This window comes from Phyllobates terribilis, unplaced genomic scaffold (genome assembly GCF_046119375.1).
Source record: "Phyllobates terribilis strain yellow unplaced genomic scaffold, ASM4611937v1 Scaffold_11__3_contigs__length_659146591, whole genome shotgun sequence".
NCBI lineage: Eukaryota > Metazoa > Chordata > Amphibia > Anura > Dendrobatidae > Phyllobates > Phyllobates terribilis.
This window is the reverse complement of record NW_027362771.1, coordinates 598,524,941-598,551,384: the sequence shown is the minus strand read 5'-3', so window position 1 is coordinate 598,551,384 and position 26,444 is coordinate 598,524,941. Positions and strand designations below refer to the sequence as shown.

The window sequence follows — 26,444 nt, the reverse complement described above, 5'->3', positions numbered from 1 at the left end:
GCAAATGGTCTTTATGGGGTTATCGGCAAAGGCTTTAAAAAACAACCAGACTCGGGAAGACCTAACAGTTGTACTGGCAACTTCCTTCGTGTTGGTGTTATGGGGATCGGTTGCCTGCCTTCTGTCTGCGGCCACCACACTGCTTCTTTCTGCCTATTGGGATGCTCTGCCTCCCTCCCCGTGTGCTGCTGTCCTCGCTCTGCATGTCCTCCTGCCAGGTTTGGTCAGTTACTATATCATCCACCACCTCGCCTTCCACTTCCGCACCCTGGTCGTCCTCCTGACTTTCTGTCAATTGTGTCTCATCCTAGTCTACCTCTTGTGACAGTTTACCACCATCGCCTTCGTGTGACCGTGGCTGGTCAAATATTTGGGCATCGCTACATACGATCTCCTCTTACCCCGCTTCAAGTGGACCGAGGGAGAGGCCCGAATCTATAAATGGAAAAGTGAACAGCTCTTCGGAGTGTCCAAGTGTGGGAACAGTTGTCTCCGGGCACTCGGCATGGTGGGAGGAAGGATGATCAGGATGAGGAATATGCGGTCCAGACTCACGGCTACTGAGACTTGACCATGTGGAAGACAGAGTGGTGGTGGTGGCTAAGTGACTGGAAGCATTATCCGCTATCCAACCAACAACCTTTTGACGCTGCTCTGGATTAAATAGTGGTGTGCTGCGGTCCCCTAGGAATTGGGACAAGAAGGTCGGGCGAGAAGATGTGGGTGTTTGTTGTGGCACAATTTCAGCTTGCCCACGGCCTCGGCCTCTGCATGCACCATCACCATCCCCATCACCTCCAGTTCCCCGTTCCTTGCCACGTGCCTTACCCATTTTAAATGGAGGACAATATCTTCCACGCTCACTACAAATGGCTGAATTTGAAGCGAAGTTATATGTGATCCTTGTTACGGAGAAACCACGGTTTTAAATACCTGGCCTGTAGGTAACTATTTTAAACAGCAAACCAGTGTCAAAAACTTTGCTGACACAGTGACATTTTTTTTTAATGGAGGCCAGAAATGGCAGAATTTACAGAAAACCTATATGTGATCCATGTAATGAAGAAACCACACTTTTAAATAGCTGGATTTTTAACTCTGTAATATGGAAAGGACCTGGCTGTATTCTGCAGTGCCAACAAGCAAATGGCGCAGAAAAACGGTGTTCTCTGGATTGCTTTTTAAGCAAATAATGAGGATTAAGAACTAAATAAAAATTATTCCTGGCCCCTGAGACCGTGACTTACAGTACAGACCAAAAGTTTGGACACACCTTCTCATTTAAAGATTTTTCTGTATTTTCATAACTTTGAAAATTGTGCATTCACACTGAAGGCATCAAAACTATGAATTAACACATGTGGAATTATATACTTAACAAAAAAGTGTGAAACAACTGAAAATATGTCTTATATTCTAGGTTCTTCAAAGTAGCTACCTTTTGCTTTGATGACTGCTTTGCACACTCTTGGCATTCTCTTGATGAGCTTCAAGAGGTAGTCACCGGAAATGGTTTTCACTTCACAGGTGTGCCCAGTCAGGTTTAATAAGTGGGATTTCTTGCCTTATAAATGGGGTTGGGACCATCAGTTGTGTTGTGCAGAAGTCAGGTGGATACACAGCTGATAGTCCTACTGAATAGGCTATTAGAATTTGTATTATGGCAACAAAAAAGCAGCTAAGTAAAGAAAAACGAGTGGCCATCATTACTTTAAGAAATGAAGGTCAGTCAGTGCGAAAAATTGGGCAAACTTTGAAAGTGTCCCCAAGTGCAGTTGCAAAAATCATCAAACGCTACAAAGAAACTGGCTCACATGAGGACCGCCCCAGGAAAGGAAGACCAAGAGTCACCTCTGCTTCTGAGGATAAGTTTATCCGAGTCACCAGCCTCAGAAATCGCAGGTTAAGAGCAGCTCAGATTAGAGACCAGGTCAATGCCACACAGAGTTCTAGCAACAGACACATCTCTACAACAACTGTTAAGAGGAGACTTTGTGCAGTAGGCCTTCATGGTAAAATAGCTGCTAGGAAACCACTGGTAAGGACAGGCAACAAGCAGAAGAGACTTGTTTGGGCTAAAGAACACAAGGAATGGACATTAGACTAGTGGAAATCTATGCTTTGGTCTGATGAGTCCAAATTTGAGATCTTTGGTTCCAACCACCGTGTCTTTGTGCGACGCAAAAAAGGTGAACGGATGAACTTTACATGCCTGGTTCCCACCGTGAAGCATGGAAGAGGAGGTGTGATGGTGGGGGGGTGCTTTGCTGGTGACACTGTTGAGGATTTATTCAAAATTGAAGGCATACTGAACCAGCATGGCTACCAAAGCATCTTGCAGTAGCATGCTATTCCATCCGGTTTGCGTTTAGTTGGACCATCATTTATTTTTCAACAGGACAATGACCCCAAACACACCTCCAGGCTGTGTAAGGGCTATTTGACCAAGAAGGGGAGTGGTGGGGTGCTACGCCAGATGACCTGGCATCCACAATCACCAGACCTGAACCCAATCGAGATGGTTTGGGGTGAGCTGGACCGTAGAGTGAAGGCAAAAGGGCCAACAAGTGCTAAGCATCTCTGGGAACTCATTCAAGATTGTTGGAAGACCATTTCCAGTGACTACCTCTTGAAGCTCATCAAGAGAATGCCAAGAGTGTGCAAAGCAGTCATCAAAGCAAAAGGTGGCTACTTTGAAGAACCTAAAATAAAAGACATATTTTCAGTTGTTTCACACTTTTTTGTTAAGTATATAATTCTGTCGGGGAAAAAGAGAATATATATTTGTAACTTTTATACTTTTGTAACTTTTATACGCTTTTTTGCTAATGTACTAACCACCATTTTGTATCATATAACAATAAGCTTTCCTTGCTACGTAATACTCAAATCGAAACTTAAACTAAGACATTTCCAGCGTTGCCAAGACTTATTTCAGAGAAACGAAACAAGATTATAAGCTGACGGCTGCAATATCTGCCCAGAGACTGAGATAAGGAGATGTGGACCAATCAGGAGTGGCCAGACATTGGACTTTCATGGCTTACCCCGCCCCGGACAACCCCTTTCCCCTCCCATTATGTAGTGTATTTAGATTTGTGCATGTAAAAATAAAGGCAGAACAATGCTGAGGACGTTGACTGTAGTAGTCTTCTGAGCATGCTCTGAGCTTGAACCAGCTTGTTGTCTGACTCATTCTTTGAATGGTTGACCCATGCTCATAGTTTGAATTTGGAGTGACTGGAGGACGAGTGGAATGTCATCACGACCCCCACAATTCCACATGTGTTAATTCATAGTTTTGATGTTTTCAGTGTGAATGTCCAATTTTCATAGTCATGAAAAAACAGAAAAATCTTTAAATGAGAAGGTGTGTCCAAACTTTTGGTCTGTACTGTATGTCTGAAAATGTCTAACAGCAGCAGCAGACAGAACTGGAATGGAGCCTCTTGTGCTATATGCACTGCAGTCTGCTATACACCCTGCCTGCCTGCCTATATACACTGCCTGCCTGATATCTTTGCAGATGGATTAGTCCTCAGAAGGATTGTTTGTTGAGATGGATATGTGTAATATACTTGTTTTCTACCTACACTACCTAATAAACAAGCAAATCTCTCCCTAGCTCAGTAGCACCTCTCCCTACAGTGCCTTATTGCGGAGTAGACTGACGACGCTGTGTGGCCAGCCAACATGGCTGTGGCATTACAGTGAGTGGCAGCCAATCCCTGCTTGTTTATTGGCGCTCTAAAGAGCGCCAAACATGCAGGGAGGGGACCCGAGCTCCCGCCCGAGCATCTCGCAAGTACTCGGTGAGCTCCGAGCATCTCGAGTACTGAGATGCTCGGGCGAATACCGAGTACTTGCGAGTATGCTCGTTCATCACTAGTCATGTGCCATCCAAACTGTGCAAGAGATCGGCAGGGAGACTGTTTCTTCTGGCTTCAGATAGCATAATATGTATATTGTTTTATTTTATTGAAATAATTTTGTACAGCACCTGCTGTGCAGTATATATAGATATCACAAATGTTGAAACAATAAAAACCTTCCAATAATAATGAACAGTTTGTACACACGGTGAATTAGTGTTGGTATATGCAACAGTTGTGGACTTCTTTGTTTGTGTGAAGGAGGACTTCATGCTGATCTGACAATAGATGGTGATGTTGTGTAAAGTTTCCTTGTTTACTGTATTGTAAAATAAAAAAGTCTCTCTTGTACTTTCTGTTTTGTTCTTACTTCCTGGTGCAGTACTGAGTGACTGTGTGTTTTTTCCTTTACCTCATGTTCTGAGAAGTAAAAGCTTGTTATCCCATGTAATCTGCTTTGTGAAGTTTTCTACTGCAACTGTGGGTATCCAGAAGCTGTGCAACAGGTTATGATCCCAGGCACCGAGGACCCCAGACACCCAGGACACTGGAACTCTCAGCAAGACCCTTGTGAATGCAGAAGAATTCTTCAGTACAATTCTCTCCAAACAAGTAAGACACGTTAAAGATGACAAGTAGCACAGAGCTAAAACTCACAGTAGTTAAGCTGAATAATGAGAATTATCAGTTATGGAAGTTCAAAGTAGAAATGTTGTTGTCTGAAGATGATTTATGGGAAGTAATCACTACAGATAGACCTGATGAGGATAATCAGACATGGGATAAGAAAAATAGACAAGCAAGAGTTACCATCAGTCTATTAGTGGATGATGCTCAATTAATCCACATAAGGAATGAGGATACAGCAAAGGGAATGTGGGAAGCACTAAGAAAGCTACATGAAAGACCCAGCTTAAATCACAAGTTATTTCTGCTAAGAAAGCTTTACAGTATGAGACTAAGTGCAGACAATGACATGCAGAAGCATATATTCTCTATTATGGAAGTGATGTCACAGCTGAGATCAATTGGTGAAGATATTAAGGAAAGTTATGTAGCAGCAATATTATTGTGCAGTTTACCGGATTCATATACTGCTTTGATAAATGCACTAAAGACAAGACCTGAAAGAGACATTACATTAGAGTTTGTGAAGACCAGACTCATAGATGAATATCAAAGAAGGAAAGAACAAACAAATGATTCTTCTACTGAAAAAGATAATGGAAATGCTCTTATAGCTACAGAATCAAAAAGACCCTATAATAAAGAGACAAGAGAATGTTTCAGATGTGTGTGGGGGCTGTGACATGTGTTGACAGCTGGGAGGAACATCATACCATGTGTGGGGGGTTGTGAGGACCATCATATAAGAGCTGTAGGGATGAAATGGAAAGGACATGATAGTGGTTGTTACGGATCCGGGTGGTGGAACCTCTGTGCCGTGGTGCAAGGAGGGACCCAGAGGGGCGTAACTAAGTATCAACTCAGACCGACCCTGGTCGCACGGCGGCTAACGACTCTGTGACCAGGAAGGGACCGAGCAGAGGGACCAGGTGCTACTCTGGGGACAACCTTGTAAGAGAGCAGGTGGCTCCCAGGGGTCAGATGACTGGGACTGACCGGTATAGCGGATGGGCACAGCAAGCAGGCAGAAGTCTCTGGGTTAGCTGACAGGTGGTCACGGCACGTGACGGCAGGAGCCTCCAGGTCTATCAGGTGGTCACGGCAAGTGACGGCAGGAGCCTACAGGTAGGCTATCAGATGGTCACGGCAAGTGACGGCAGGAGCCTCCAGGTAGGCTATCAGGTGGTCACGGCAAGCGACGGCAAAGCAGGCTGAAGTCTCTTGGTTAGCAGGCAGGTGGTCACGGCAAGTGACGGCAGAGCCTCCAGGTAGGCTAGCAGGTAACAGGCAGGTAACAGGCGAGTGCTCCCAGGTGAGCAGGTTAGCTAACACGGCTGGTAGCAGGCAGGTAACTGGCAGGTGCTTCCTGGTAAGCAGGCGGGCTTGCCCATTGACAGGCTGGCGGTTGAACGGAAGACAGACTGTCGGGCTGGAGAGTAGTCAGGCTGGCGGACTGGAACAGTAGTCAGGCTGGCAACTGGACTTGAGGGCTGAAGCAGAGGTAAGAATACTTGTGCAACAACTATTGCTCGGGCACCTCCATTTTGGAGGAGGTGCCTTAAATATGAGAGGTCCTCCGGCTATTGGCCGGGGACTCCTTAGGACGGCGCGCGGCCCCTTTAAGAGAGAGGGAGCATGCGCGCCCTAAGTACAGTGCCCAGGAAGCTGTGGGCGCCGGCCGCAGCAGGAAGAGGAGCGCAGGAGGACACCGCGCGGGGAGGTGAGAGGGACGGCGTCTCTGCCTGGCAGGGGGCAGAGACGCCGATGCTACAGTGGTGAGGGAGTTTACGACTAGGGGGCTATTGGAGTAAAAAATGGTGCTCATTAGGAAAGTGATCTGGACTGTTTGAAAGTTGTCTAGGCCAAAGGTATGTGTGGATGATGTGGAGTCAAAGAAAAACTGATTGGAAAAATGTGTAAAAATTCAATTAATGAATAAAAAGTGGCAAACCAATGCACAACCATATAGAATTTTTTTTTTTTAATGGAGGCCAGAAATAGCAGAATTTACAGAAAACGTATATGTAATCCGTGTGACGAAGAAACCACACTTTTAAATAGATGGATTTTTAACTCTGTAATATGGAAAGCACCTGGCTGTATTCTGCAGTGCCAACAAGCAAATGGCACAGATAAATGGTGTTCTCTGGACTGCTTTTTAAGCAAATAATGAGGATTAAGATCCAAAAAAAAATATTCCTGGCCCCTGAGACCTGGGCCTTTGTATAGAAATATCTAACAGCAGCAGAAGGCAGAACTGGAATGGAGCCTCTTGTGCTATATACACTGCAGTCTGCTATATACACTGCCTGCCTATATACCCTGCCTGCCTGATATCTCTGCAGATGGATTAGTCCTCAGAAGGACTGTTTGTTAAGATGGATATGTGTAATGTACGGTTTTTCTCCCTTCACTACCTAATACACAAGCAAATCTCTCCCTAGCTCAGCAGCAGCACCTCTCCCTACACTGTCTGATTCCGGAGTGACTGTGACGAGCATGGCGGCGCCAGGTCTGATATACACCTGATGACGCTGTGCGGCCAGCCAATCACTGTAATGACCACAACCAACATGGCTACGGCATTACAGTGAGTGGCAGGCAATCCCTGCATGTTCATTGGCTCTAAAGAGGGTCTAACATGCAGGGAGCGGACCCGAGCTCCCGCCTGAGCATCTTGCACGTACTCAGCGAGCTCCGAGCTTCTCGAGTACTGAGATGCTCGTGCGAGTACTTGCGAGTATGCTCGCTCACCACTAGTCATGTGCCATCCAAACCGTGCAATAGATCGGCAGGGAGACTGTTTCTTCTGCCTTCAGATAGCATAATATATACATTGTTTTATTTTATTGAAATAATTTTGTACAGTCGAGCGCCTGCTGTGCAGTATATGTAGATATCAGAAATGTTGAAACAATAAAAACCTTCCGATGCTAATGAAAAGTTTGTACACACGATGAATTAGATGGGAACAAGATTCCTCTGTCTGGCAGTATAAATATCCTTCTGTGACTTATAACTAGAAAAACAGATCTAGGCGAAGCTCGAGTTAGGCAGAGCTTTCATTACTAAATGACTCTTGATTGAATATAATTATTACGTAAAGTTTTATAGCATTTGCTTTGAACCTATGAATAATTTAATCACAAGGTTTTTGAGAAAACCATTCATTTTTTTGGATGGGGTGAGAATTACTGCAGAAAATTACTACGGGTAGCAGATAATTCCTGAGCATATCCACAAGATTTTAAAATACAAATTTGCAGCAGAAACGTTAGATACTTTCTTTGTTTTGGTTTTTTTTTTGCTTTTTTACATTTTCTTTGATAGCTTTTTATCTTTTTGTTTATCCATTATACAAATTATCTAGAGTTATCTAGGTATGAGTAGAAGCAAAAAAAAAATGTTTTAAACTTTCTTTTTATACTCACATTGACTTAGACCAGACCTGGGCAAAGAGCAGCTGGTGTTGTACCAGGCAGGTGAACAGAATTGTGGAGGAGGGAGGCGTTTGCTCGTTCTTCCAACATTCAGAATGTAAGACTCATGCAGCAGACATGATGATGTTACTACATTGCATCTTCTGTGCAAAGCCTCAGTGTGCACACAGCAAAGACTGAAACAACCCGTGGGGATAACGGGAGCAATGGGAGCATCTGTTTTTTTTTTTTTTAATTGTCAGTGACTTGTAGGGTAAATGTGTGGCAGTATCGTACCATGTGGTAGGCTGCAGTGGCTATCATAGAGTGAGGGCTGTATGTGAGGAGCACAAAAACTGTGTATAGTAGGCTGAGAGGACTATCATACCATGTGTGGGGCACTGTATGCACCATCAGACCATGTATGGGGCACTGTAAGCACCATCAGACCAAGTGTGGGGCACTGTATGCACCATCAGACCTGGTGTGGGGCACTGTAAGCACTATCAGACCAAGTGTGGGGCACTGTGAGGACCATCAGATCATGTGTGGGGCACTATGAGGACCATCAGATCATGTGTGGGGCACTATGAGGACCATCAGACCATGTGTGAGGCACTGTATGCACCATCAGACCTGGTGTGGGGCACTGTGAGGACCATCAGACCATGTGTGGGGCACTGTAAGCACCATCAGATCATGTGTGGGGCACTGTGAGGACCATCAGGCCATGTGTGGGGCACTGTGAGGACCATCAGACCATGTGTGGGCCACTGTGAGGACCATCAGACCATGTGTGAGGGGCTATGTGGACTGTCAGACCATGTGTGGTGGGCTGTGGGGACAGTCATACTATATGTGGCAGGCTATGAGGATCTTCATACTGTATGTAGGGGGCTGTGTGGACCATAATTTCATGGGTAAGAGCCAGTGAGGACAATTATACCGTGTGTGGGGGCTGTGACATGTGTTGACATCTGGGAGGAACATCATACCATGTGTGGGGGGTTGTGAGGACCATCATATAAGAGCAGTAGGGACGAAATGGAGAGGACATGATGGTGGTGAGGGGGTTTACGACTAGGGGGCTATTGGAGTAAAAAATGGTGCTCATTAGGAAAGAGGTCTGGACTGTTTGAGAGTTGTCTCGGCCAAAGGTATGTGTGAATGATGTGGAGTCAAAGAAAAATGTGTAAAAATCCAATTAATGAATAAAAAGTGGCAAACCAATGCACAACCATACACAGTGCTGTTCACCGTTATTGGCACCCCTTCATTTTTTTCATAGACTGTAAAATATCTTCAGAAATAAATGGAAATGTACCAAAGTTATATCCTCAGGATTTTTTAATTAGTGGCCAAAGTAATACAACAATAAAACATTGTTTTTCAACTTCCACGTTGCAATTTAAAAGAAAAAAATGAATAAACAGCATGTGCAGCATTAAAGGCCCCCCTAATTACTACTTGGATGCACATCCTTTGACATTGCTGACAGCCTCCAGACGTTTCTTGTAGCCATCTATAAGCTTCTTGCGCTTCTCAGCTGGAATTTTCTCCCACTCTTTGCAGTTTGTTCAAGCTCTTGAATGTTTGCAGGGTTATTCTTCCTAATGGCAGATTTCAGCTCACCCCAAAGATTTTCAATGGGATTGAGGTCAGGACTCATTGCTGGTCATTTTAAACCAGTCCATTTTTTATTTTTCAACCATTCCTGTGTGCTTTGGGTCATTGTCTTGTTGGAGGACCCATGATCTTTGACTCAAACCAAGTTTTCTTACATTGGGTAGGACATTTCACTCTAATTCTCTGCTTTCATGATTCCTGTAATACGGTCAAGACCTCCAGTGCAAGACATAGCAAAGCAACCCCACAGCATTATGGATCCTCCACCATGCTTAACTGTTACAAAGGTGTCCTTTTCCTTATAAGCTTCATTGCGTCATCGGTAAACAAACTGTTGCTTTGCCCAGACTGTCCCATGTTGACCTTCAGGTCTTTGGATGTTTGATGTGATTTTTTTTCACCATTCGCACCAACCTTCCAAGACATCTCTTGTCAATTTTCCTCTTTCCCCTACATCCAGGGAAGTTCTTGATGATCCCATGCTTGGCAAACTTCTTAATAGCATTGCGCACTGTTGAAAATGGGATACCAAGGTCTTTGGAGATGGCCTTATACCCTTTGGAAGTCTGTGTGCTAATAACAGCAGTTCTTATGTCCTCAGACAGCTCATTTGTTTTCACCATTGTGACAAAGAAACAGGGCCTACCATGTGGCTTTTTAAAATACTAAAGTCATTATTCATTGGCTAATTCATGTCACATGGGCACTGCCAATTAATCACAGGTGAATCTCTTTTGTGATTTACCACAGACGAGTCGAAATGTGTTTCCATACTAAATTAACGTAAAGGTGCCAATACCAGTGACACAGAAAGCTTTAGGTTTTTCTATTTTTCCCTCCCATTGTTTTTGGTTTTAAATTATTGTTTATCATTTTGCTCTTTTGTATTTAACACGAGTCTCTATACAAAAAAAACTGGTTCACTTGTTTCAATTTTTCCAGGTGATATTCCACATTATGTACTTAAACTTCATGGGGCCAATAACGATGAGCAGGACTGTACATATCTGTAAATACAGTACAGTCCCTACAGTAGGGAAAATAAGTATTTGATACACTGCCAATGTTGTGAGCTTTCCCACCTACAAAGAATGGAGAGGGCTGTAATTTTTATCGTAGGTCACTTCAACTGTGAGAGACAGAATCTTAAAAAAAAATGCAGAAAATCACATTGTATGATTTTTACATAATTAATTTGCATTTTATTGCATGAAATAAGTATTTGATACAATAAAAAAGCAGAACTTAACATTTGGTACAGAAACCTTTGTTTCCAATTACAGAGGTCAGACGTTTCCTGTAGTTTTGGACCAGGTTCTCACACACTGCAGCAGGGATTTTGGCCCCCTCCTCCATACAGATCTTCTACAGATCTTTCAGGTTTCGGAGCTGTCACTGGGCAACATTGAGTTTCAGCTCCCTCCAAAGATTTTCTATTGGATTCAGGTCTGGAGACTGGCTACGCCACTCCAGAACCTTGAGATGCTTCTTACAGAGCCATTCCTTAGTTGCCCTGGCTGTGTGTTTTGGGTCATTGTCATGCTGGAAGACACAGCCACAACCCAACTTCAAAGTTCTTCAAAGTTCTAGCGATACTTGACCCAATCCATCCTCCCTTCAATACGGTGCAGTCGTCCTCAGTTGAAGTGCACGTAAGATAAAAAATTACAGACCTCTCCATTCCTTGTTGGTGGGAAAACTTGTAGAATCAGCAGTGGATCAAATACTTATTTTCCCCACTTTATATGTGTATAGAGATATATAAACCAAGCTGTGCCTTTACAGAGCAGAACATCCAGCACTTGAAGGCTCTGTGTAAATCATAGGGCCCCAACTTGACATCTAGGAAGGAGTAAATAAATAGTTCATATGATAGGGCTTCTCCATAGAGTATAAATAATGCTGGGAACATAACTAGAAAGATGATGGGAAAATCTCTTGAACAAGTCATATAAACTTCTCCATGATTGTCTATTACGACACCTAACTTTCTGGTATCATTAGTTTTTCTACAGGTTCCTATCGGTGGACAATTTGGATAAATACAGACCTCTAGCTTTCAAGGTCTTCAAACAACCCAACATCAGCATCTCTTTTACGACAGTCTTTCCAATGAAGTCTAGTCTATCAGAACTTCTTGTGCTCATTGACTGGCCTGAGCCTCCATCAACTGTCAGTCATGTTCATTTCTCGACAAGTCCCAAGAATTGTGATTACCACTTGTTAAATCCACGAGATACGTATAGGGTTGGCGAGTTTCTTGAAATCTTCATCACGGCTCGGGATCACTATGGAAAACCTAAGAACTATGGTGGAGATTTCTTCCAGGCTAAGCTTCATTCTAAAAAAGTGAAGGCCGGAGTGACAGGACAAGTGAAGGACCATGGTAATGGTAGTTATGTAGCCATGTTCCTCCTCCCGTGGACAGGGGAAGCTGAAGTGCACATCAGGCTCATTCATTCCAGCGAGGCCGTGGATGTTCTGAAGAAGAAGAGGGAAAGTTATCCCGAAAAGGTGATCTAGCATATAAAGTATCTTACTAATGTTGCCTATCCTTGAGTGACAACCGACATGGGCCCATGAGGCCTACCATAAAGGTTGTCGGCATGTTCTCCTGGACTCTTGAATGGTTAAACATATCACTTCAAAAATTTACTGTTTTGAGTGCACAGCTCCTATGCAGGGCTATGGGTCTTCATAGTAATAAACTGAAAACCGTTTTTGTGTGGTCTGATTCTGCAGTCATGGTACAATCCAACTATCCCCTATGTTTTGCTAGTCTGCTGACTGTATGTTAGGAAGAATTAGGCCTTAGATACAAGGGACTTTGTCTGCAGGATCAGACTACACAAGGTGTGTTTGTAGTCTTTTGGCTATGACCACACAAAGGTCTGCATTGGAGACGTAGGCAAAAAAAGGGATATAAATATTCTATTGTAAAGTTTCTTACATTATTTTTATTTTAGCTGTATTTAAGCAACCAAATATACTACTGGTCAGGCTGGACCTATTCTATAAAGGAGAAGTCTAGGAGGAGAAGGAGGTTTTCTTTTCTTTTCTGAAACATTGCCAACTTGTCAATCGGTTGTGATCATTGCTGCGGAATGTAATCTGTGGGGAAAACATCAGGTCCAGAAGGTCAAAAGCTGTCAGAACATGCTGGGAGTTATTGTTCCTAATGAAGTGAATGAGTGTGACAATAATTTATAAATGTTTGTGACGCGCCCCCTGGGCCGTGTGTGCACACGTGTGGGATACCCGGAGCCGGGTCTCTGGGGGTTGTAATCTCCGTGGTGGCGACCCGGTCCCGTGGCTCAGGGTGGTCAAACCAGTGGCAGTCTTTTATGGGTTTTAGGTTAATTGTCCGACTACGCCACCCGTGGATTGCGGTCAGTGCGAACCGCCGCTGCAAGGCAGACCGCTGAGGCTGATGGTGTATGCAGCTGAGGTAGTGTAACTTCCCACGGGAAGAGTGCAGCCCCAGGGCAGTGTAGTAGATGATGGGAGTGATGGTGCACGGGCGTCCCAGCACTAGTAGTGCTGGTGCGGCGAGGAAGCACAGAGACGTGGGGTTGCAGTTCAAGTTCTTTACTCACAGTTCTTTATAATCCAAGTCACTCCACCGACAATGACTGCCCAAGCCGTGCTGCATCCACCAGATGCAGGGGCTCGGCCAACCCCCAGGCAATTCCAGAGTGTGGCACAGGACTCCCTTCTATTCCTTTCTCTGGCCGTGCCCCACCAGTGACACTACGTCTGTCCAGCTCCCGCGGGCCTTCTCTTGGGAGGGCTTCGTGCTCACCTCCCTGACCCTATGTGGTGTGCCTTTCTAGTAGGTGTAGCGAGGGGTCGCACTAAGAGATGATCACGACCTCCGGTTCTTGGTTAAGGATTAGTCGCCTCCACCAACTTGGGATCTGGTACCTTGTTCTGCCAACCCGTCACCCGCAATCTCCTGGGTCTTTAGGGTTCCTTCTGTCTTCGTGTCTCTGGGCCTTTCTACACTTTGGGTACTTCTCTTTCTGTTTCTGTTCCTTTCTGTTTCTGTTCCTTTCTGTTCCTGTTCCTTTCTGTTCTTGTTCCTTTCTTCTGGCCCTGGCCTTCACTCTAGGCCTGCCTCGTGGAGCTGGGCCCAGACTGAGCCACAGCTCCCTGTCAGCCCTCTCTGGCTGAACTCCTCTTCTCCTCAACTCACCCTACTCACTGTCTGTCTGTCTTAAGATGGTGCCCACCTTATATACCTCCCCCTCTGTGTATGAGCCCAGGTGACTTGCAACCAATGGGCTCCTACCTATGCCCAGAAACCGTCCCCTCCTGCTCCTACATCACTGGGTTTTCCTCCCCCCTCCCCACTCCAGCCAGGGACATGATCTGTCGTGCCTGCATTACTGTCTAATGGGAGCACCGTTGAGCTGTCCCCCGGAAATGGGGTGTGTGTGCTGTATGCAGCTAACTGAGCCCTGGTCCATACTCCATCCTTACCCGGGAGTGGAATACCACACCTCTGGTTGAGGTGCAATACCCCTGTAGCGGCCGAACCCTCAGGACGCTACATTTGTATTAGTGATGAATAAATCTAGAATTTGGATTTGGCCTGGAAATTCGATAAGTATTGAATTAATTAGATGCAATTCGAATGCGCCTCTATGTTTCTCTAGACCCCAGACTATAATAAACATAGGGTGAAAAAACAATAAAAAAACAATAATCCTCTCCGCTCACCTGTTCTGCTACTACAGCTTCTCTTCCGGTCCTCCGAGCAGCTCCCTCAAGCCTCTTGTATACTTCTGCACAACACCTGCTCTTCCTTCATCTACACTTACTTAGAGGTTTCCGCGGCTGAGTGGGTCTCTGACATAGCAACATATATCATGACATGATGACGTGTATTGCCCCAGGCTCTGACTGATGATGTCAAAAAGCCTACTCAGGCCGGAAGCCATCAAACTCTTCCACCTTGGCATCAGAATTAGCATAAGTCAATGAGGGTTGGTGACAGTTTTCTATGAAGGACTATCCAGTCACATCTAGGTCAAATTAGCAGAATTTGTTATCTTTCCTCATTCTTAGACAACTTAATCTCCCTAGTGAGCAGAGTGGATCTGTGTATGTGGGAAAGTTCTCAAGAAAGACTATGTTCACATTTGTATACTAAAATGACTACTGGTGAGTAAATTACTCAATTGTCACGGTTTCCTGTGGCTTAGGAACACTGAGTAACAGCTCAGTCGCCCTATGGGATCTGGAGTGTGCTGGACTGTTTTTTTTGTGAGTGACAGTCCAGTCATCCAATCTGATCCTGGGGCATGCTGGGCTCTCAGCATTTTGATTGACAGCCCTGCTGCTCAATCTGGTCTATCCTGCAGTGTTTCCCTAGGTGTCTCCCATCCTTAATGATTTGCAAGCTTTTTAGCCTGCTGGTTGTGAAGAGCACATTGTCAGTTGTAGCTTAGCTTGGTTAGGTGTGTTTTCTTGCTCAGTATCGGACTTTTTGATCTTGTTGCTGGACATTGGACTTGTCATGATTATTCATTATTCGTTTGGATTACCCATTCGGCTTTTCACCCTCTCTGACTTCATGTATCTGACCCCCGACTTGTCCTCTGACTATATATTTGTGGTAGTACCTTGTCTTGACATACCCTCCTGGCTTTTGACCCCAGACTGTGATCTGACTACGCCTTTGCCTTACCCCTATGTACTACGAGCTCTCCTGGTATCTGACCTCCGACCTCCTGACTACCCTGTTTCGTGGCTTGCCCATGAGTAGAGACTCAGCGTCACACAACTCATTTCAAATATATGATTGCCAACTATCCTATTCATTCTGCAAAGTCATAAAGCTATAAGTTCTAGGTCCAGGTGCAGAGATCATCTTAGATCTGATACATACTTTTCTCGATGACAAGTTGTGGGTTGCTGTCACTGTGAGTCTTCCTTTCAACAATCCTAATTTCCTTTTGTGAGTCTGAAGCTGTGGAGACCTTCATTTATTCACCCTGGTCAAAAAAACTCAGAATTCTCATGTTGTTGTTCTAGGAAACCCTATGAATCTAATGTAATGGATGATCATTTATCACGATACCAGTACAATGATGTTCTGCATTCGGAAAAGGTTACATTCCAAGTTCTTCAGCATTTTCTTTGCTATTTGCTCTTGGAGTTCACCTGTTTTAGCTGTCCAACCAGATTTGGAGTGACTGCTGTTTGTGGTTCTTCTTACCTGACCCAGACTGCATTGATCCACTCCAAAAAAATTTCTCCTTTTGTGATGATTTCTCCAAAAAACAATCAGAAACACCCTTTGAGTATCTTCTCTATGATTGTGCCATCCCACTGCTTCCAGGTTATACAGTTTACAGGAGGTAAAGTATATCCTCTTTCCCTACCAGAGAATGAGACAATGTCAATTTGGAGAGAGTCTTTATGTAAGAATCTTCTTCTTCCACAAGAGCCAAACTTTTTGTGTAAAAAAAATGAAGAATGCCCCTTCTTTGATTGGGATAAATGAATTGAATAAACTCACAGTGAAAAGTAGATATCCTTTCCTATTGATCTGTAAGCTATTTGTGACGCCCTGCTGCGCAATTGTGCCACAGATCCTAGAGGGGTGCATTAAAGGATTTCTCCACAAGAGGCTGCTCACAGCATACACACAACTCCATCCTACCTCAGACCACCAAAGGGAGCCCGGATAGGGATATAAATACGGAGGGTGGAGTTAGGCAGTTCAGTTTTCAGTTCAATTCCTGCTGACAGGCAGAGAGGAACAAAGTCTGCTTAGGGAACAGAGCCAGTTCCTGCAGAGTGAGAAACAGAAACAGGTCAGTCTGCAGTGGAGCTCAGTCTAGTTTCAGTTTGCAGTCTAGAGAACACAGCTAAAGGTTTAGCAGCGGAGCAAGAGGCTCCTGCTAGTCTAGACTCAAGCAGCTCAGGTTAGTGAGCCAGGAGCATTGTCGAAGTTCAGAGAGCGGCAGAAGAGTCAGCCAGCTAACTGCCAGTGTGTATAGCCTAGTGAGGGTCCGAGTAGGCCGAAGGCTAGAGGAGTGAGTAACATTGGGGGCAGAGGAGCTGTACAAGCTCACCCCAGAAAACATATACCGGACACCGGGTCCGCGTCTACAGGGTCGTATACCCCCCTGTAGAGACAACCGGAGACCCCGGGAAGACTTCAGGTCCCAGGATCACCCAAGAGCTGATACATACCAGAGCCAGGAGTCACAGAGGCCCCGCAAGCTGGGAGCGCGTACTCCAAGAGAAGGCCCTACCACAAAGTCAGCCGGTGCAGGACAGAAACCAAGTTAGGCCTAGCTCCAGGCAGGTCAGAAACTTACTACAGAGAGGCAAGAAACAGGAGGCCGTACACCCGCTCACTGGGGAGAATCCGGACGTGCACCCCTCCCCCTACAGTGCTCCGGGGTGTCCCTGAACTAATTCAAGTAAAGGTACAGAAGTGACTTTCTTGTGTGCTCCCATTCTTGCTCTGACCCGGCTGGGTCCCCTCTGTCCTGCATCCCCCCATCCTACGCTGCCCTGAGGCCCTGCTCCACCTGTGGGGAGCGATACCATCTAAGCTGCCACAACACCGGCCTCAGAGGACTGCCCTCTTGGACTTTCTATATGTAACGGGTTGGGACCCTATCCGTGTACCAAGATACATTACAAGAGTGCAGTTCTTTTTCCACAGTATTCAATTACATTACAAGGGCCTGTTACTTCATTTTTAAGTTGAATCTACGTGGGGCCGACAATCTAATTTGCATAAAAAATAACAAACAATGGAAGATGGCCTTTTTCACTTAAGTTGGGCACTAAAAGTTTCTTGTGCAGACTTTTTGTCTCTGTGATGCCCCGGCTGTCTTTCAGTCATTTGTCATAAGTGTTGTCTTCCATCATTTTTGTAACATACCTGGCGGCGTCTTTGCATAGTGGTCCATCTCCCACTGTGCAAGAGCGCGCACTTGATCTCCAATCCAGAATGTCTCTCTGGCTTCCCTCCATGCTGTCTGTTTGCTTCTCTTTCTGCTGCTTAAGGGCGGCGCCCGATCACTTCCTGCTTTTTGTACCTGCTGCAGGCACACCCCTTGTGCGTCCTCAGCCTATTGCTGTCTGTCACCTGGTATTTAACCCAGCTGCTCCAATTAACCCATGCCTGAGCATTGTGTTTCATTCAGTGTGCTCTTTCACTCTGAATGTGCCAGGTCCCCTTCTGTGTTTGCTTGCCTGCCATTCCTGGAGGCTGTATTTCCAGGCCTGTCTGAACACGCTCCTTGCCTGTTCGTTCCGCCTTCTAGGGGCCGCATACCTAGACCCGCTCCTGTATCTTGTCTGTCCTGTCTGAACACGCTCCTAGCCTGTTCCTCCCACCTTCTAGGGGCTGCATACCTAGACCCGCTCCTGTATCTTGCTGCTGTGTCTGTTCTTGTCTGTATACTCTCCTAGTCTGTTTTCCTGTGTTTCTCTTTGTCCATACCTTTCCTTTTTCTGCAGAGTCTGAACTCGTACCTAACTCCTGCTCATTGTCACTGTACTTCCGTTTGTGAGTTTGTGGTCCACTCGCTACTTCACTACAAGTACCCTGTGGGTTTCTGGTTCTGCCTTTCCCTTTCTGTCTGTTCCGTGTGTACAGAGCCCTGTCCCCCCCGCTCTGCCTTACTCAACGCTCTGGCGGTTCTAGCCTGCTCTGCCTTTGCTTACCGCTCCGGCGGTTCTAGCCTGCTCTGCCTTTGCTCACCACTCCGGCGGTTCTAACCTGCTCTGCCTTTGCTCACCGCTCTGGTGGTTCTAGCCTGCTCTGCCTTTGCTCACCGCTCCGGCGGTTCTAGCCTGCTCTGCCTTTGCTCACCGCTCCGGTGGTTCTAGCCTGCTCTGCCTTTGCTCACCGCTCCGGCGGTTCTAGCCTGCTCTGCCTTTGCTCACCGCTCTGGCGGTTCTAGCCTGCTCTGCCTTTGCTCACCGCTCCGGCGGTTCTAGCCTGCTCTGCCTTTGCTCACCGCTCCGGCGGTTCTAGCCTGCTCTGCCTTTGCTCACCGCTCCGGCGGTTCTAGCCTGCTCTGCCTTTGCTCACCGCTCCGGCGGTTCTAGCCTGCTCTGCCTTTGCTCACCGCTCCGGCGGTTCTAGCCTGCTCTGCCTTTGCTCACCGCTCCGGCGGTTCTAGCCTGCTCTGCCTTTGCTCACCGCTCCGGCGGTTCTAGCCTGCTCTGCCTTTGCTCACCGCTCCAGGCGGCCTCATCCTGCTCTACTCTTGCTCACAGCTCCAGGCGGCCTCGTCCTGCTCTACTCTTGCTCACCGCTCCAGGCGGCCTCGTCCTGCTCTACTCTTGCTCACCGCTCCAGGCGGCCTCATCCTGCTCTACTCTTGCTCACCGCTCCAGGCGGCCTCGTCCTGCTCTACTCTTGCTCACCACTCCAGGCGGCCTCGTCCTGCTCTACTCTTGCTCACCACTCCAGGCGGCCTCGGCTTGCTCTACTCTTGCTCACCGCTCCAGGCGGCCTCGTCCTGCTCTACTCTCGCTCACCGCTCTAGGCGGTCTCGTCTTGCCCTGCTCTCGCTCACCACTCTGGGCGGCCTTACTCTGCTGTGTTTGTCAGCCACATCTGTGGTTCTGTTCCTGTGTCCCAGTGTGTACTGGGTCCTATTCTGCCTGTGTTCCTACCTGCTAGTGCCTCCCTGTCTGCACTCTAGCCATGATTGCCTGTACCCCCCTGCCTGCATACCCGCCTGCCTGCATACCAGTCGTGCCTGCCTATACCCACCAGTCTGTGTGCCAGCCTAACCTGTCTGTTCCTGTATTCCCCTGTGTGGGTCAACAGCCGTGTCCGGGGTCTGTCCTGGAGTAGCACCTGGTCCCTCTGCTCAGTTCCTCCTTGGTGCACTGGCGTCGTATGCCGTCGCGCGACCCTGGTCGGATCGGGTGAATACCTAGTTACGCCCCTCCAGGCATTCACTCTCCGGCACAGTCCAGTGGAATCACACGCACACGCCGCTCAGCCCGGGTGTGTGCATTACAATTTTAATGAAGTCTACTTGGATAACATATGACATTGCCGGCAGTGCAAGGTCCTGGGCCCATTTTTCTCTTTTCTCTGCTCTTCCAGGAGACAAGTATGTAAGTGAAGTACTTTCTTCCTCATATACCTAGCCAGGCAGGAGAAAAGATGTTAAGCAAATCTATTGTATGAGTCTCCAGCCAATGCCCATGTCAACTGAGCCTTGGAAAATCTTGATGGACTCCATTGCTGATTTTTTGGAAATTCCTAGTGATAAAAATCACCAGTTAGCAGTGCCACCAGCATTTCTACAACATTGTTCTATGATATGTACTAGTAAACATGTCACTACCCATGGTTCAGCCAAAGGACTATTTGCTATTGACGCGCCCCCTGGGCCGTGGGGTACCCGGAGCCGGGCCTTGTAGATGCTGGGGGTTGTAGTCACCGTGGCGGCGACCTGGTCCGTGACCCAGGGCGGTCAAACCAGGGTAGTTTATGTGAATCTGTTTGTATAGTCCGACTACGTCACCTGTGGAATGCGGTTATTGGGAACCGCCGCTGCGGAGCAGTCCACTAAGGAAGCTGGTGGTATGTCCAGCAAGGTGATGTAACTCCCCAGAGGAAGAGTGTAGCTTCAGGGCAGCGTGTATGGATGGTGGTGGTGATAGTGCCGGAGTCTTTGCAGTGCAGTCCTAGGGTCTTTACTGGTGGCAATTATATAGGCCCCAACGGGAGTACTTGCTAGGGATGAGGGCCTGGTCAGTCTGGGAGCAATCCTAGAATTCCCCTGGCCAGGTGGAGTTGTAGGCCTGCCGTTCTGACTGTACTCTTTGGCTATCCCGCTTATAGTCGTGTTGTAGCCCACGTCCCTGAGTGTGACGTGCTGTGCTCACCTGTATGGCTGGCAACTCTGATCCCGTGTATTCCTCGCTCCTCTGTGGCGGTACTGGTCCTTTCGTGTGGCTGAGCCTCCGGGCTTCTGTTAGGTCAGGAAACCTGCAATCCCCTGCCCTGCGGTATCTGCTGCTGGGCCTGAAGGGTCCCACAGCCTTGGACTCCGGTGTCCAGTCCTCTGTGTGCTGTCCTGGATGAGCTAGCTCCAGCTCCAGTCCCTGGCTCCTTTCATGAACTTCCCCCCTTCTCCAATAATTATTCCCATCCTTAGTAAACAAATAATAATAATAATAATAATAAGACAAACATTAGAACTTCATATTTATCTATAAATGGTTTATTATTAATAAAGTATTAATAAAGTATACGTTTTAACATAGGAAGTTGCACAATTTTCATGATTTGGGTCCATCACTAGATGTTGATCTGCAAAACTAACACCATTTTGATGGAACACTAAGATAAGTGAGTAAAATAAATAAATGAATATCTAAGACGTATAAAACTGCCGACATTGATGTCTAGTATTTTGCTCTCAAGATCTCCACTTGTCATTGAATTGGAACCTTTTAATTTCTAAATAATAAAAATGTATCCCGGCCATGGGATGGACACAATGGCGCATGGCTTGTATGACCAATAAGTCTTTCTATTAAATGACAGCAGCAGAAATCTTGACATCTATTAAGAATTAAAGAAAAAATATATAAAAAATTGCAAAACTTTTTATTGTAAAATTTATTCTCTAAAAATATGTTTTGAAGAGGTAAAGATTATACAAAGGTGCCTCGGAATGGGAGCTTCTGGGATGTTTTAAGGATGATTCTAAACATAATGGGGGTTTTGGGCTTAAAAGGTTTTGTGACTAGGGATTTAATGAGAGTATACATAATGTTTTTAGAATCCACATAAGGTTATTCCTTCATGGATTCATATCATTATGTTGTCATTTTCCTGTCCTTGGTAAAAAAAAAATAAAAAAAACCACAAAACAGGCAAACATACAATGGAAAAGACAAGGTCTACTCTACGCCCTAAAGAGATTGTACAAAATGTTCTGTATTCACTGTATTCTGTATTCACTTTATTGAATCTGAGCTGCAATAGCAGTTGCAACCTGAAGACAATTGTGGAGCTATTTCTTGAATAAAACAGACATATTTTTCTAATTCTGTTCAATTCCTTTAGTGTCTCGAATTTGCACAATTCCATTCTTCCAGTAATGGCTTGTCTCAATGTTTTTTTGACTTTTAGGTCTATTTCAATGGATATTTCCGCTATAATGGCAGGAGTGCAGTGACAGAGTGCAATGTTCAGGTTACTGGAAATGATGTCTGCACATATATAGATCCTGTTAGCAGTGACAGGTGGCATTGTGAGAGACCTCAGAACATGCCGTGCCATTCACTAATCTTTCACTCCATGGGTGGATACCGAAAAGTGACAAACGCTCTGGAGGACGCTCTACTTAGTGGGTGAGTGATGCCTACTTTCCACAAAAATTTCATCATACTTTTATTTCAGTAGATAAAAACAAATAAAGTCGTCTAGAGGAAGTATCTACGGACAGCACAACTGCACGGACTAGTTAGGCAATATAAAGTAATCAGCGTCAGGCAGATGCTGCCAAGGAATTTTCCACTAATTGTAGATAATTAACAAGTGATTCATATGGATCTTTCCTTCTTCCGGATCAACACTGCCAGATGGTAGAATCTCCCAGAGGGTTTCTCCAAAGACGAATCAGTGGAAACAAGGTCACATGTGATTTTTGATAAGGTCATTAAGGTCATCTTACCACCTCATGCCCTCATGCATCTCATGGTTCCAGGAATACCCTGGCTTACATCCTCGGGTAGCTCTACTTTATGTAGTAGACAATCACATTGAAGGTTAAGTTCCCATGATGAGTTTTTGGGGAGTTCTCCATAGTGCACATTTTCACTGCACAAAACCCCCCAGCATCTTACACTTCCAGCAAAGTGTATGGGATTTATAGAAACATCAAGCTTTTTTTTAACACTGCGATAACTTACCTGCGGTGCATTTTTGATATCCACAAGTTGTCAATTTCTCTTGCGGGTGTGTGTGGATTTTCCACCAAACACATGTGACCTAATTTAGCTAATAGTGACTGAAGAGATATAAAGGAGGAGGAGATAGTAAGAGACAACAAATTCCCCTGTCTCCAATCTGTCCTAAATACAGCAGTTAGGCTTATTTTTCTGTCCAGCCATTACACAGATGCCTCTACCCTGTGCCAGTCATTGCACTGATTGCCCATCTACTATAGAATACAGCATAAATGTGTCACTTTCACCCTCAAAGCTCTGCCCTACATCTCATCTTCATCTACTTCCATATACATTCTCTCCACAGTGTGGCAATACCTTACATTTCATTCCTCATCTGTCTACCCCTCTCACCTTTCTCTCCACATTTATTCACTGCCCTACGTCTCTTCCCTTTACTCTGTCTATCACCCTACCCATGCTTTCTGTTCTGCTAAAGATCTGAGAGTAACATGCTCCATAAATTAAAACCTGCGGCTCCCAACCTTAATACTTTTCATGTGCTGCACTAGTTCTCTGGAAAGTACTACTTAGTCTATAGCTATTAACGAATCTGTTCTGGAAAGTTCTACACTTGTACTTCAATAGATCCATTTTGATCCATGCAGATGTGATCAATCCATACATTACACTGAACACAGTTGCCCTGCAGTGTTGATTGATGAGTCAGTATGTAGAGTTACAGATGAGTAAATACATTTTCAGGACTCTGGTCTAGCGGTCTTGTCAGTATTCCATGACTACCGATCAAGAGCCGTGCAAACTGTCTACTATTTGACAACATCTTCGGCGTCTCTTTTGATTGGCTGGCCTAACGCAACATCATTATGATGTCATACCAAGACGTATAATCAAAAAAGGAGTTGAGTATACATGCAGGTAAGAAGAGGTTCACAGGGCTCCCGTTCAGCAGCTATGGAATACTGACATGGCTTTTCTAAAAGGACCATATGAATCAATTTGGTCATCTCAAGTAGAAATATAACCCAAGAAATTATCTTTGGTTTAGATTGGTGGTGGCTCAGACAGTCTCTAGAAATAAGATTAGTCACTGTTCAGATTATGTATGATTTTCCTCCTTCAGCTCCGTCACCGACAAGACTATATCTGGTTCAGTTCCTCCAATCATCATCAAGCCAGATGAGCGCTTCTCTGGTAAGATTGTAGACCACCACCGTATCCTTAGGATATGTTTTACATAAATAAAGTTAAACTTCTTAAACACATCCAGTCAACTGGCTTGATCTCAGCTTCAAGCCACTCAACAAAGTGAATCAATCCACAGCAGGGACAGGATGAATCAGTCCAGAAAGGGCATTGTTTTGATTCAATGGAATCATAGATTGGTTACAACAATTTAGGTCTGTACAGATTTACAATTGCGGTGAGACATGGCCTGTTTTTTATGAATCTGTGCTTGTTTTTAGTTATTAGAATATGGATGCCTTGTGTCCACCTACCTCCAGCACGTCTGATCAGTGCTGGTCTCCTACTTCCTACGGCAGCCATTCTCCTGATATCACTGGATTTACATCTCTAATATCAGTCAGACAGACATATTTACTTGGGTCTTCCCAGTCAAGCTCTGCATTTAGATCCATATTTAGATTAAAAATTTAGATATTTATATCCAAAAGTATACGGCAGCCGGCCTTACAAAGTTTCTTTGGTGCTATGCTGTCTAATAATTGAGTCTCAGTGTCCAAACACACATTAAGGCCATTTTGATAAAACATCTTGGAAGATGACGTGACCTGAAAAAGGGGATGTGGAAATGGGGGAAATTGTCTAGTGAGGATATATTAGTCATTGATTTTTTCTAATACGGAAGTTAGTTATTGTTTCAATAATCGTAGGCTCATCTAATGGTCAATCCAATGGCAAATAAGGCACTAAATTTACCCCCAAATAAGTATTTAGGCTGAATAATCACTCCAAAGTGCCAACCACTAGGTGTCTCTGTTGGAATAATACATATTAATCTGTATGTGTATTGCAACAACTACTGTGCTGTTTCATATGTTGTGCATATTGTGAGGTTGTTAACAAAGTTTAGTTAAAAAAAAAAAAAAACTCCCACAGACAGGATGCCCCCTCCTTCTCTTCCTGTGTTGTTGTTATATATGTTTTTGATTTCCTCATGCTGCAGTAACACCAGACTCCATGCTGTGCCTATGCTGGATATAAATAAACCTACATTCTGTGTTCCAAACTCTGGATGTCACGCGGATTAATCCTCTGCTAACAGGTTATGGGCCCAGATGTACCAGAGTCCCAGAGTCACAGATCCCCAGAACACAGAGGAAAGAAAAGAAAGAAAGACAGCAAACTGAGAAGAAGCAAAGATGGCCACCAGCAACAGCTCCATGAAATTTACAGTGCCAAGTCTCACTAACCTGAATTATCAATCCTGGAAATTCAAAGTGAAAATGCTGCTGATAAGAGAAGGTACGTGGAAATACACACAGGAGCCTAAACCTGACCCAGTGCCACAGGAGTGGACAGAGATGGATCAGAAAGCACAAAGTACCATATCACTCAGTATAGATGATGACCAGATTGTGCATGTGTGTAAATGTAATACTGCAAAGGAAATGTGGGAGCAGTTGCAAAAGGTACATGAGAGGATAAATTTAAGCAATAAGCTCTATCTCATGAGAAAGCTGTACCAGTCTAAGCTACAGAAAGGCCAGGATATGCAGGATTACATAAGAAGTGTTCTGGAAGTTGTAGAACGCCTGAGAGGCATTGGGGAAGATCTAAAGGACTTTCATGTGGCCGCATTACTGCTTAGTGGCCTTCCAGAGAGCTATGATACGCTTGTAACCGCACTAGATGCGCGTCCAGATGATGAGCTTACACTGGAGTATGTCAGGGGGAAGCTCATAGATGAATATAAGCGAAAGGCAGAAGGTGTAAACAATAGGACATGCAACACAGAATCTGCTTTACAGACACAAAACCTAACTGATAGCAGGAAGCACATAAAAGAAACACGTGAATGTTTTGTTTGCAAGAAATCAGGACATTTGAAAGCTGACTGCAGAGTCTGGAAAGCTAGAATGAATCAGCTGAAAAAGCAAAGCAGTCATCAAAGGGTTAAAAGTGCTGTATCTGGAGAAAATGATTCTGTGAATACTGAAACTGCATTTACTGTCAGTGCAAATACATCAAAGCATGCATGGTGTATAGACTCTGGAGCAACTAGTCACATGACTAATAACAGAGACTTCTTTTCTAAGCTTGACCAAAGTAAATCAGAGAAAGTGATTATGGCTAATGGTCAGTACATGACTTCAGAAGGCATAGGAGATGGTTATATTGATTGTCAAATCTCACCAACACAAAGCAGGAAGATCCCAGTAAAGGATGTGCTGTATGTGCCTAGTCTTGAAAGTAATCTACTATCTGTGAAGAAACTCACAAAACAAGGAAATGAAGTTACATTTAAGCATGATAGCTGCATCATCTCAAAGGAAGGTCACACACTAGTAGAGGGAAACATCACAGATGAACTTTATAAGCTGAAATGCAAAGAGTGTGTGTATACAGCGCAACAAGAAGAGCATAAAAACTGTATTCATGTGTGGCATAGGCGTCTGGCACACAGAGACCCAGAAGCAATAAGAAAGTTAGTCCAAAAGCAACTAGCTGAGGATATTACAATTGATCTATGTAAACAGACAATGAAGTGTACTAGCTGCATCAAAGGGAAAATGTCTAGGAAAGCTTTTCCTAAGAGAATTAGTACAACAGCAAAGCCACTAGATTTAATACACACAGATGTCTGTGGTCCAATGAGCACTCTGACCCCAGGGAAGAAGAGATATTTTCTCACATTTATTGATGATCATTCAAGATATACAGTTGTCCACCTGCTTCACAGCAAGAAGGAAGTTCCAGAGAAACTTGAAATATACCTAGCTGAAGTATATAATAA

At 45.0% G+C, this 26,444-nt stretch overlaps 1 protein-coding gene across 2 annotated transcripts in view; it reads left to right on the top strand.

Annotated features, from left to right (window-relative positions):
* LOC141167094 (NXPE family member 3-like) overlaps positions 1-26,444 on the top strand; it is a 183,660-nt gene that overhangs the window by 97,000 nt on the left and 60,216 nt on the right. For both annotated transcript variants that reach the window (XM_073654442.1, XM_073654441.1), the window contains 3 exons: positions 11,549-12,058; positions 21,687-21,907; positions 23,589-23,659. In XM_073654442.1, coding sequence (XP_073510543.1) covers positions 11,549-12,058; positions 21,687-21,907; positions 23,589-23,659 — 802 coding nt within the window. The remainder of the gene's footprint in view (positions 1-11,548; positions 12,059-21,686; positions 21,908-23,588; positions 23,660-26,444) is intronic.